At 42.7% G+C, this 12829-nt stretch overlaps 1 protein-coding gene across 1 annotated transcript; it reads right to left on the bottom strand.

Annotated features, from left to right (window-relative positions):
* Positions 1-5392: 5392 nt before the first annotated feature.
* On the bottom strand, positions 5393-12499 carry TTPAL (alpha tocopherol transfer protein like). The gene is made up of 5 exons (XM_065414914.1): positions 12442-12499; positions 10081-10534; positions 9122-9315; positions 6609-6719; positions 5393-5668 (listed from the first exon to the last, which is right to left on the bottom strand). The coding sequence occupies exons 2-5, from the start codon at positions 10517-10519 to the stop codon at positions 5393-5395; spliced, it is 1020 nt and encodes a 339-aa protein (XP_065270986.1). The 5' UTR covers positions 10520-10534; positions 12442-12499.
* Between the last annotated feature and the right edge of the window lie 330 nt (positions 12500-12829).

Genomic DNA, 12829 nt, shown 5'->3' with positions numbered 1-12829 from the left:
TTCAAAGCATCTTTCAAACTCTGTTCCAGGTAGGTTCAGGGATTGGGGCAACAAGTTCATAATCTCCTGTGATATTTTGAATTACAGGGCAGCTAATACAGCTGCTGAAGTTATAAGTCATGTGGTAGGATATGTGGTACCTAGAAATTAATGGCTCAAGTGGTGTGTCATATGACTTAATCTATGCTCTGATCAAACATGGTGACTACACCCTCAATCCAATCCTCTGATGCTGAAGCACATGTTGGATGGTGAGTTTGTGATGAGCACACTTACAAAACACATAGCAAAGCGGACTTGGTTATTTTTTACTGCAGCCTATTACAATTAGACCACTAACACTAGTTATTTCATGTCTTATTTTTAGCTTTTTACTGCATCCTAGTGCACATACAATATTAAAGTGACAATTCAGGCCTAAGAGTATGTTTAAGTTTCTCAGCATGTCCACTTTTCTTGTAATTTGGCCTGGTCATGGTGTCAATAAGTGTTATAACAAAGGACACTACACACAACTGTGTGGGCTGGTAAGGAAGGAGAGTGGATGGAAAAACTAGACAAGACAAAGGCTACCCATTATCTTCTATCCTACATCCACTACTAAAGTACAGTTATCAATACATTAAAAGGTTATCTGACTGCTATTAGAACTCCCTTTTTATTTAATGTAGTTGTAGATACTAGGCTACAGATGTTCATTTCATATTCTATCCTGGATGGTGCATGGTGTGCAGCACACTCACTAGCCTACTTCAGTTACTAAATGCTGTCTATTAATGTTGGATTTTTATCTCCTATTAAGGGTACTTAAATATGCTTAGTTAATTAGTTGGAATAGACATGTCTTTTTGCATCTCAGCAGATTCAGGTCACATCTTACTTTCACCTATGAAGATTCCCAGACACTGTTTAATTAGAATGGCCAAATGGCATTTCAGTTGAGCTAACTAAGCCAACTTTAGCATTCAAGTTGATAGTACTTTTTGTTTGATTATTCAAACTTCAACCATCCTAGTACACATCTTGCTTGAAGCATTGGCCTCGTGTCTATATATCTAAGAATCAAGATTTCCAATTTGCCTGAGTAGGTGTGTAGCAGCTCACACTCAGTTTAGTACAACTTAAATACAAATGCAAGACCACTTTGCTTTCAGCCTCTTGGGGGGGAAAAAAGTCTGATTCGCCAGAGGGAAATAAGCTTTAAGTTGCATCTTTTAGGAGTGATTCAGTGACATCTAACCTAACTTGGAAAAGGGTATTGTACATGTACACTTAAAATGAACTAGATTCTGTTATGGTAGAATTATTTAATACCCAGTCATGCATAATAAAAGTACATACCTTGACCACTCCATTTTATAAAATGTAATATAAAAATAAACATTTTATCAAAATATGTATATTAAACCCAACAACGTTAGGGCCACTTAAACCAAAAAGCAAAATAATCATTTGAACAATCATGTATATTACGGAACTTGTGCCAAAACACCCTCATTCCCTGAAAAAAGACCTCTGTATATATAACACCTATTTGCCCTAGTATAAATTCAAGTATTTTATTTACAGTATGCAATTAACTTTTGTCCTACTTCCTGTGAGACAGTCAAGGTTGCCCAAGGCAGTTTGAGCACCTTCCTCAGTTACTGCCTAGCCAGAATTGTTACTTCTGACATTGTCCTCACGCAGCTAGCTTCCCATGGAACCGATTTTTAGAAAAGTTTAGTTGAAACAGCCAGATTATGTTAATTCTAATACTGAAGGGATTTTTTTTGAACTAACTCCATTGCTCTTCCTTACCTCCTACTTTAAAGATAAGGAGTAACTAGAACTGTGGGCCTGTTGTCAAATATGCTACCCATTTAGTTTGATAATGCTATCAGCCTGAGCCAAAAGGGCTGACCGTCATTAAAGGGCTTGACAGCTCAACTTTTCTACAAAGTTTTTTTTTTTTTTAAATAGTGCTTTAGGTACCAAAATATTAACAGCTTCCAGATGTTAAGCTGTAGTTCATCTTGTGAGAGTCTACACTTTCTCTAGGAAGACAAGCAAAGCATCGGCCCCCATGAGGAAATTAGGAAAAGTTATAGCTGACAGTAATGGATAACATACTGGCTTTGTCTACTTATGCTGTATTACTGATGACAGAGCTATAATGAATTTAAAAGCTAGGTTCCAAAGAGTCTTTAACAACTCCAAAACAAAAGTTCTGCTGAGAGGAAAACTTAAGTCTCTATCTACAAGTAAGATGAGCAAAGCTATTTTAAGGATAAAGTACAACAAACTGTCAATTTGTCTTCCAAGGAAGACCTTGGTTTGAGGCTACACATAAAATATGATAACCAAACTAGAATTCAAGGCAGGCCACAGTGCAAAAGCATTGAAAAAAATCAGGTGGTGCCCTGGTTGCTGGAGACTTCCTACCCACAAATCCTTTTTAAGGAGGAAGCTAAGTTTTCTAACATGGAGCTTTCTCTCTGCAGTAGTTACCAAACTGGTTGAGAGCAGTTCCACTTAGGCTATGTCTACACTGCACCCTGGTGGCATGTAGGGCAGAGGTAGCTACATGCCACAGTGAAAAGCAGACTGCATCCAAACTGGTGTGTAGCTACACATGCGAAGGAAAGGCTCTGGGAGCTCCTCAGTGCCAAAGCCTTTCACTGCTTTAGGGAAAGACTAGCAGCAGGACACTATGCTGCTAAAAATAGCAGTGAGTGGGGAGGTACCATGTGGGCAAGTAGGATACATATGCACCAGCTTTAGGCATGTCCTTCCTCTACTCGCCTAAGGAGTACTTCATCAGCTATGCTGCTTTTTATACTAGTGCTAGGGAGAAATGCAGTGTAGATGTAGCCTGAGAGGGGAAACCACCCAACAATGAAAGAGGAAGAATAAAGCCTGCCATGCACCCAATTCAAAGACCGATGCTGTATCCTGGAGGGTTTTTTTTTAATTTTGGTGGTGGACAGAGGGAAATTAGTAGTCGGCATGCACTCAAACCATCCAAGACACCCCAACACATTTTTGGCAGTTAATTTAGTTAGGTTGACAATTATGGTTTTAAACAAAGCTATGCCACATTTTGATTATTTTGCTAGGTGGAAGAAGAGCTGGATTTATCTCCACAGTAAAGGCAAGCAACATGAAGGTTAAGCACTGCACAGTAGATCTGAGAGGAAAGTTTTGCTCAAATGAAGAGACACTAGCCAGCACTGCATTTCTGCCAGGTCTGCACAAAAGTTGGGGGCTGATAGATTGTTAATGACAGGAATGATATTTCTCACCTAAAATACTTTCCCCCATGAAAATTAAGTCTAGTATAGAAAGGGACAGGGGCTGTCATGCATTGATGTTAGAGGCAGGAGAGTCTCTCCTACTATCCTTCATACCTAAAAAGGGGAAGGAAAGAAGAAAGCTATATTCTCTCTCAATAGATTCCTGCCAGCTCTCCAGCATCCTACACAACAGTATAAGTGGTCTGTTAAAGTCTTTCTGTTCAAGTGACAGGATATGAACTTCTTGTCCTCATTGGAGCTATGAACTGCTAATTGGAAAAAGCTTTAGATTTTATTCCTTTCAAAACCCAATCCCACTCTTCTATTGCTTGAATAAAGAGCTAGCATTTTACCAAGCCAGGGAGCTGTGATTTCCCTAATCTAGTCCTTCCCAAACTCTTTGGCAACAAAGTCATGCTATGGTGTAATCTAGGAAGAGACATTCAAACAAGCACAGTTTGGCACTCAGAAAAAGGATGGTCCAACTCCTTGAGACCATACATTTCATATTTACAGTAAGATAACCGGTCCCTGTTTCCCACTTGGCACTCAGTAAAAAGATTTACCCTCCCAACTTCTCTCCCCCCAACCCCCCCAAAAGAAATTCCAGCCATTTTAAAAGTGCTATAAAGATGAGGTGTTTGATTATAATCAGTGTTCTTGTCCACTGACATACCCTTTTAAAATAACGGGGTGTGCTTTCCTGGCTGTAATGAGGTTTCACCTTTGCACTATTTATATAGTGCATGACATGTGCAAAGATAATGTGCTCAGAGTTCATTTAAAGTTCAATACCATGACACAGAATGAACCTGGGGAATAGCCTACACAGATGCAGGACATGTTAACCTCATTTGACATTAGAACTAAGGATCTAAAGCACTGGAACACAACCTAAGCTTAAGCCCTACAGAACTGACCAAAGTTTAAACTTTACAAAAGAAGCTGCCATCCAAAGAGAAGGGGATGACAAATAGCAACTGTTACTTAAACCAGGACAGACATGAACAGAGAACAACTGCAATACAACAAATCTGAACATTCTTAAAAATATCCGTCTGCATTTGGTTTATGAAGACTCTGATTCAAAAATTCTATCCAAAGTAATGTAGCTCAAGAACTAAAGTGTTTTCTCGTACTTAATATTGCCTTCTATAGATGCTACCTGCTACAAAATCTTTCCACATAAATTCTATTTAAGTTACTTAGGGAAGTTGAAAAGTAAGGCAGGGCATCAAAGCGACCAGCTGAAGGAAAGAGCAACTGATTATATCTGAGCCATGCTGAATATGAGTGAATGACCTCACTCCTTCTCAGGTTGGCTATATTGTTGTCAATATTCAAAGTTGCATCTTATTGGAAAAAAGCTATGCAATACATGATCTGAAAGGCTCAATCTTCTGGAAGTGGAATTTGTGTATGATTACACTATGCTTTGAAATAACTAGTCACAATGTTTACAAAATTATGGTAACTTTCTCCTTTCAAATCCAAAGGGCAAATCTGTAGGAATTCCACACGTAGAGTGTGCAAAATATCAGGGAGAAGCTCCAGTACGCATTCTGATACTCCTGGAACATGCTAGTACACAGACAGGACCAGGTATTAGGTCCAGGACTGTGAATTGGACATGTCTGACAATCTCCACTGACAGAGCTTCACTTTGTAGGGTGCAGTGATGATGCTATTTTCTGATGATTGCCAAACTAGCAAGTCTTTTCTGCCACTTTTACCCTGAGAGACATTCTTATGAGATTCACTCTAATGAGATATTTTTTCTCTCACTACTATTAAGAGGAATTTGCTAGACGGCATCTTTCACGCTGGGATTAACAACCCTTAACACTTGAGGTGGCTTGGGAATCGTGTGTCCTGCCTAGATTCCAAAGCGAACTCTGCCTTGCCCCTGTGGAAAAAGTGAGAACTCTGTTATTCTCCGACACCCCCATCTCACCCACTTTAACTTGCTTTGGTTCCACAGTGCCTCGGCAGTCTACTCACGAACTGGAAGTTTAGGAGTAAGGAAGAGTTCATAACCCCACTTTGTTCTTATTCCTTTCAGAACAGGAGAGGGCATCTAGACTGACTGGGCAAGGAAGCTTCCTTTAACGGCTTTGTTAATAACAGTAGTAGAGTTGAGGTTTCATGCCTCGCAGAGGCTCTTCACTCTGCTTCTCCTCAGCATCCCCACTCACTAGAGCTTCAGATGGTGAGCTGTCACCTGGGAGAACCAGCTGAGAGAAGTCATGCAGAAAATCCTCTTCTGAGGCGAGCAGCAACTCATTCCAGGCAGCGATGTCCAGTTTTCCTGACGTGCCACCATATTCTTCAGGAAGGATCCTTTGTGGAAGGTTTTGATGAAGAGAATTCAAATCAGAGCCATGAAGAAAAAACTGAGGAAGAAAATCCCAAAATACTTTAATAAAATGTATCACATACTTTTTCAGCTTGTAATTAAACATTTTAAAACTGCAGCGAGACCAGCACATGACAAGTAGGGAGAGTCTATTTTGCTCTTTAAATAATTCTAAGGGGCACATTTCAAGATGAGGCCACTGGCTCTGCATGCACAATTGCAAGCAACATCATTTTCTTTTTGCAAAGGACAGTGCACAACATTGTGCATGCAAGAGTAGAAGCCAGTTCGATACCTTTTTGAAAATCTCGCCTTATAGGCGATCCACCTACAAAATCTTAATCACAATAACCAGGTTTCCAGCTCAGTTTGAGTCTAAACTCATTCACAAGGACTGGGAGTGCAGAGAAGGCAGCACTCCGCCTTGTGGAGAGAGGCATCCTCTTCTGCATGTGAAAGAGAAGAATCAACCAACTGCAGGGGGAACGGCATCCAACCTGTTTAGCTGATGAGAAAGTTACAACAACACAGGACCTTTGAGAAAGGAAGGGGAAGAATAAATTGGAGAGAAATGACAACTCAGAAGACTTCCTCTAACAAACATAACATTAATGCATAGGATGCTGTTGACCCAATAATCCCAACTCCAGAGGAAAGTTACTATACTGAGTACATAATATAGGTCCTAAAAATGTGCATTTAACCAGGTAAAATGCCAGGTTGTATTTATCAAAGAAAGTCAATCACTTCTGTCATTCTTCTGAGAAATCCTACTGACCAGTCTCCCTAACCCTCAGCACATTCCAAGCGATGAAGTTATGACAGAGCCTGACAAAAGCCAGGAAGCAAAGGATGATATAGTTACACTGAATATTACACTGCCATTCCCAACTATTATCTGTTTCAATATTCTTTACATTTCATGTCCAGCAAAGAGCTTGTCATTAGGTCCAATATTAAAAGGCACAATCACTTACCCGGTTTGCTATCTTTTCCTTCAGAAAAGGCTTGATGATGGCAAAAATTCCTTTGAATATGCGAGGCTCATTTATAATATTGACAGCTTTGATTCTAATGGGAAAACCATCCTGGGGGAGGAGGAGATTTTTACAGCAGTTTAGAAACACTGGACAGCTTTTTCTATTTAACTTTCCTGACACTGACTGCCAACACAACCCAACTGCTCCCAAAATTCTATTTGCAAGTCAAATACACCTCTACCCCGATATAACGCTGTCCTCAGGAGCCAAAAAATCTTACCGCGTTATATCGAAGGTGAGGTGAAACCGTGTTATATCGAACTTGCTTTGATCCACCGGAGTGCGCAGCCTCGCCCCCCCGGAGCGCTGCTTTACCATGTTATATCCAAATTCGTGTTATATCGGGTCGCGTTATATCGGGGTAGAGGTGTATAAATTGATGCAGTGAGGTAGAGTATATGGGTGCAAGAATCAGACAAAAACAAGAGGGTCTGGCACTCACATAGAGCCTGACAGCACTCTTGGATCAGGAGATGTAATTCCAATAGTACGTTTCATTTACTGTGTCTCTACCTTCGCCCCAGCCTTCTTTTGAAAAAAATATAATGTTTTTAATTAAGGCAGGAGCAGCCCCAGTATAAGAATTATAGCACATTACTTCACTGGAAGGATCAGTTAGCAACCTCTGCCCTGATCAGGATTCCCCAGTATTCGAAAGGCAGCAAAATGAATGACCCTGGATTCTGAGGGTCGGATTCCCCAGACTACTGGGGAATCAAAAGCACTGACTGGCCAGAGAGAAACCCATGTTTTAAACAAAGCATTTTAAATGATTAAGGATCAGAGCCCATGTTATTCGGGAAAACATTCATGTATTTGCACAGAAGGAGAAAACCTATTGCTACTATTCAACTGGAAATCTGACCGGTTGGTCAAATTGATTGCAAAAGATAAAGGGACCCTGCACTGGTGGACACCATATCAGCACATGGAGGAGAGGGAGGTTAGAATGCTGTATCAGCTGCCAAGGGAACACAGGGCTCTTCAGTATAAGTTGAAATTAAAAAATAAGGTTAGTCATGGTGCTTCCCCTGGGAGGCTTTCAGTAGGAAGAATCACTAACGGGAAAAGGTGTTTTTAAGGACTATGGTCTCATCATTGAGTTACCGACGCTTCCCCCTCTTCCAATAACCAACTCTGGCTGTACAGAGAACGCATTCATTGCTTGGACTGAAGACTGGACACTTGCACTGCACAAATGTTTTCCCTCTGTAAAATGTTTAATGAAGTTGGGGGCTCTTAGCAGTGAGCGATTGATAACTCTTGCAAAAGCAAGACAGTGTGGTCAGCGTCTGGGCAAGCTTCTCTGCACGCGTCAGCCAAGTTACCCCAAATCTAGCTAGCAAAAACTCCCTGGGGTCTTCTCCCCTCACCACAGGCTTTCAAGTGTGCCAAATAACATCTGCTATAGGAGAAGAACTAGTGCACGCATCTCACATGCAACTTATACCATATTTCAACTGGGGTCTTCAATGGCAAGTTAAATAAGTATTAGTCCCTCACCCAAACTTCTGTGTAATTATTTTATTATATCTGTATTTATCAATTGAAATTTATCACCCATTTTACTTGCGTAGGTTAATTGTGGATTCAGACAGAACTTTGCAAAACAATCATGTTCAGATCGTGGCACTTCTGTAAGCACAGTAAGAAGTATTAGCCAGTGTGCAATTAAGTGTCTATTCTTGTCTCCACGGAACTCTCCCAATTCTCCCTGCAGAGACCCAGCAAAAAAGCATGCACAGCTCAGACTAGACTATAGCTCATGGGAAGAATAAAAAGTCATTCAATAGGAGCTTGTCCACAGTACATTACCACGCTCCCCTCTAGACTATAGAAAACGCTACAACTACAATTATCATCCTCTCCTGCCACTCAGACAAGGTAACCAGTGTCTGCTCTGCACTTCCTTCTATGCTGCCCCCTTCGGCTTGGAGCAGCCTCTCTCTTCTCAACCTCTTTCCTCTTTGAAATCCTTCCTCAAAACACACCTTTCAGGGAAGCCTTTCAAAAGCCAACTCTGCCAAATTCCTGCAGCACCACCTGAAATTTGCGCAATCACCCAAGGCTCAGTGTGTGAATGGTTCTATGCCCCATCTAGATTGGAAGCTCTTTAGCAAAAACCATTTGTACAGCAGAGCAGATTATCAACACTCAAAGATCAGCAAGGGGGTCTCTTCTCCCTAGTCTTACTTCATGTATCCTCCCCCTACCAGATGGCAAGCGGGCTCAACAACTCAGACTTCAAGTTCCCAAAGTAGCAGTAGTCTTGGGAGGCTGGGAATATAAAGTCAGACCCACTAGCAGCCAGCATCAACCAGTTAAGAGCAGAAGGCAGAAACACATTTTAAAAGCATTCAGGTAAAAGCCAACATATGAATATTTTTGTTAGCATGAGCAGAACTCTAGACATAGAAGAAGTAGTTTACAGTGCACAAGTCAGGTCTTACCTGAAGAATTCCAATCACTTTTTTGGCTACAAAAGGACCAAAATGAGATGCCTTAGATAAGCTGACTCCTTTGTAGTCTGCAAGGATTACAATTCCATTCACTTGGGTCTCTTCAGACTGAATGAGTTTTTCTAACGTTAAGTATATGGCACGAATGTTCTCAGTAATTGGATAATTACTTGGTGTCCATCTGTCTAAGGTTACAAAACATGTATGGTTATTTGGAAACTAAATATAAAATGACTATATATATATATATATATATATATATATATATATATATATATACTTTATTGGCATATATATATATATATATGCCAATAAAGTATCTATTTTCCAGAACTCCTAAGTTATTCTTTAATACCCACTGTCCTAGATCACAGCAACATTTCTCAAGCAAGATGCCATATTTACTTCAAGGAGCAAAGGCCCTGGTCTTAAGAAACCCCTACTTTCCCCAGCACAGATTACTAGAAGAGAAATCATTTCATCTCAGAAAGAAAGCAGGTAAACTGGAAAGCAAAGTATGAAAACAGTTTACAGCAAACCTGGCAGCACTGAAAGCAGATTTGCCCCACCTTGAACCCCCAACTTGTTGTCAAAGAGGCTTATTATAAACTTGCATCTAGAAGACAGCAGACCTATTGCTATCTCAGGCTGACTGCACATTCATATTTTTCTCAAATCATCAGGCAACCACATTAACCCACTTTGTATTTTTGGTTTTACTCAACTGCAGCTATTGTTAAAACAGGAAAAAAAGTGATCTAAATTGGGAAACAACAGACATTAATCCTTTCACAAGTAACTTTTCAGATTTCAAAAGGAAGCAATGCCATGTAATCTGTAAGAGTCACCAGTGTCCCCAAGGGAGCAAGAAACAGACTTTGGCACAGTCAGAGATACCTCAAACACACAAAGAATCTTGTTCCAATCAGGGTATTCAGGCATTACAATACCTGGACGAATGCAGACAACGTGGCGTCCCTCAGTGTCCAAGTGAGGCAGCACAGTGACAAAGCCAGATGCTAGGACAGCCTTAATTGCAGATGGTTTCAAGTTATTGAAGACCTCAGGCCAGCTCCTCCTGCAGCTGTGATAGTTCACCAGAAGCTGAAGCGCTCGGTCATAATCAAATTTCCTGGCTCTAAGGAACCTTAGCAAGAAAGCATCGTCCAGACACGTGCCCAGAGTAGGGTAATCCTTACACACCATGTCTCGGAGGGCTTGCACATCACGAAGCCTCCATTCAGGTTTCTCCTGCAGCTCTTCACGAGCCTTGGCAATAAGGTCAGGAGACAGTGAGCACACATACCTTGGCCGATCTGGCAGGAACTCATTATCCGATGGAGACCCCACGGATGGGCTTGTTCGGGTACAGTCACTGTCTCCTGACATTAGTTAGCAGGAAGTCTGTCCAAAACAACACACACAACAAATAATCCCCATACTATCAGTATTTACATAGTATGTATTATCTCTAATAAATAGGTGGGAAAATTATGGCACAATGAGGCTAAGTGGCTCAATCACAGGCACAATGGGAATTGGTATTAGAGCCAGAATTAGCATTCAGGAGTTCCTGTCTCCCTGTCCTAGAATCAGATTACTAGACCATGTCATTATTTTATCCCCCAAAACAGTATAAAATAATATTAGAAGAAGCTTTTGCACATAAGTCAGTTGATGATGACAGTTATGGAGCTGTGCCACCAATAAACTGCAAACAGTAAATCAAAGAGAAATAAGTTTGTATTAGCACTTCATTTACTTTCAGTTTTTAATTAGATATACATTGTCCTGACTGGGATTTTTAGGTCTCTTACACCAACAGATCTGTATCAGTACAGCTGACTGAAATTTTCTAAGTCTCTGCATAAAGCATTGGTCAAGTCACAATCACTGTCCTAAGAAATTCTTCTGAGTATCAGCTTGCAGCAAGAAGTTTTCATTGAGTTCCCCTACAAAGTTGTGCGTAACTGCCAATTAGCATTTATGACATTTATGTCATTTGGGCAATCAGATGTGTAGCATTCCAGAAGTACATGTCTTAATTATACTGGAAAGTACTGCAGTGCACAGACTGGAGAAGTGTAGTAGATACAGAAACAAATTCTTATTGCAACAATTCCTCAAATATATAGTAGATTAAACAGCAGATACCTTCAAACTGTAAATGTCCTTTATTGCATAAACACAAGAACGGCCATACTGGGTCAGACCCAAGGTCCATCGCCCACTATCCTGTCTTCCGACAATGGCCAATGCCAGGTGCCCCACAGGGAATTAGGGTGACCAGACAGCAAATGTGAAAAATCGGGACGGGGGTGAGGGGTAATAGGAGCCTATATAAGAAAAAGGCCCCAAAATCGGGACTGTCCTTATAAAATCAGGACATCTGGTCACCCTAGAGGGAATGAACAGAACAGGTAATCATCAAGTGATCCATCCCCTGTCGCCCATTCCCAGTTTCTGGCAAACAGGGATTAGGGACATATGGTGAGTGGATAAGCGGTGGGGAGAGGGGAAGAGAATAAAGGCTGAAATACTATATTTGAGTTATTTCTTGGAGCTTGATTTGGGGCTGGCACTAGGAAAAAATAGGATTACATTTGTGGCTACTGTGATTCACATTCACCTGCACAGAGACCTTCTGAGAGATGTGCTGGGCGAGGGGAAGGCTGTGCCTTCCCCTAGAGTGTTGAGTAGGGATCATCTCTATAAATATCGCACAGGATCAACTCCCTGATGCAACAATTGCATAAATTGATCTTTTCATCTTCTATAGCAGACCCTAGGGACTTGGTGCGAGGGAGCAGGATAGGCATTTGGGTTATTTCCTGGGACGTGTCTCCTCTCGTCCCACCCCAGGGACGCTAGGTAGTAGTCTGGATACCAGCAGCAAGGGCCAAGCATTACCCTCATCTGTTCCCAGCCGGGGCTGTCAGCGCCTTAGGCACCACAGCTGGAGCCCATGTGGGATTGGGCGGGGGCCGATTTCCCTAGGAGTCAGCACCTGCCACCGGGCAGGGGATCCTGATCAGTCGGGCACAGCAGACACACGGGCCAGGGCCAGGCCCCGGCCACTGCGACAGGGGCAAGACTGGCAGCCTCCCAGGTCCTGTCTCAATGTCACAGACCCCCCCACACTGACAGAGCACCGAGCCCCCAACCCCCGCGCTCCACTCCGGGGGGGGGGGACACCGCCCCCCCCTCCACGCGCTCGGTCCCACGGCAAGAGAGGTTACCCCTCCCCCACTGTCTCGCCCCGCCCCGCCCCATCCCCCGGGCCGGGGCCGTGCTTTCCCCATGCAAATTACCGGAGCGCCGGCTCCGAGCAGAAGGAACCGTTCCGGGGGGATTAGACACCGTGACCCCGGAAACACACCGCCCACGGCCCGCCGGAAGTCACGCAAAGGCGATGGGAGAGCTCACGCGCTGAACACCTGCGCTCCGGCGGGGGGGCTTATTAATTCCCCCGCTCCGCGGTACCTTCCGTGGGGGATGAGGATGTGCCCCCCGCGCGGATTGTGGTTACCCCCCCCACAGCCGTTGTGGTACCTTCCAGGGGGTGAGGATGTGCTCCCCCCGTGTTGTAGTGCCTTCTGGGGGTGGCCGGATGGGCCCCCAACACGCTGTGGTACTTTCGGAGGGGGGTGAGGCTGTCACCCCCCCTACACTGGTATATCTTCTGGAGGGTGAAGCTGC

This window comes from Emys orbicularis, chromosome 12 (genome assembly GCF_028017835.1).
Source record: "Emys orbicularis isolate rEmyOrb1 chromosome 12, rEmyOrb1.hap1, whole genome shotgun sequence".
In the NCBI taxonomy this organism is placed as follows: domain Eukaryota; kingdom Metazoa; phylum Chordata; order Testudines; family Emydidae; genus Emys; species Emys orbicularis.
The sequence above is the reverse complement of the archived record's forward strand: the minus strand, read 5'-3'. Positions and strand labels throughout refer to the sequence as shown.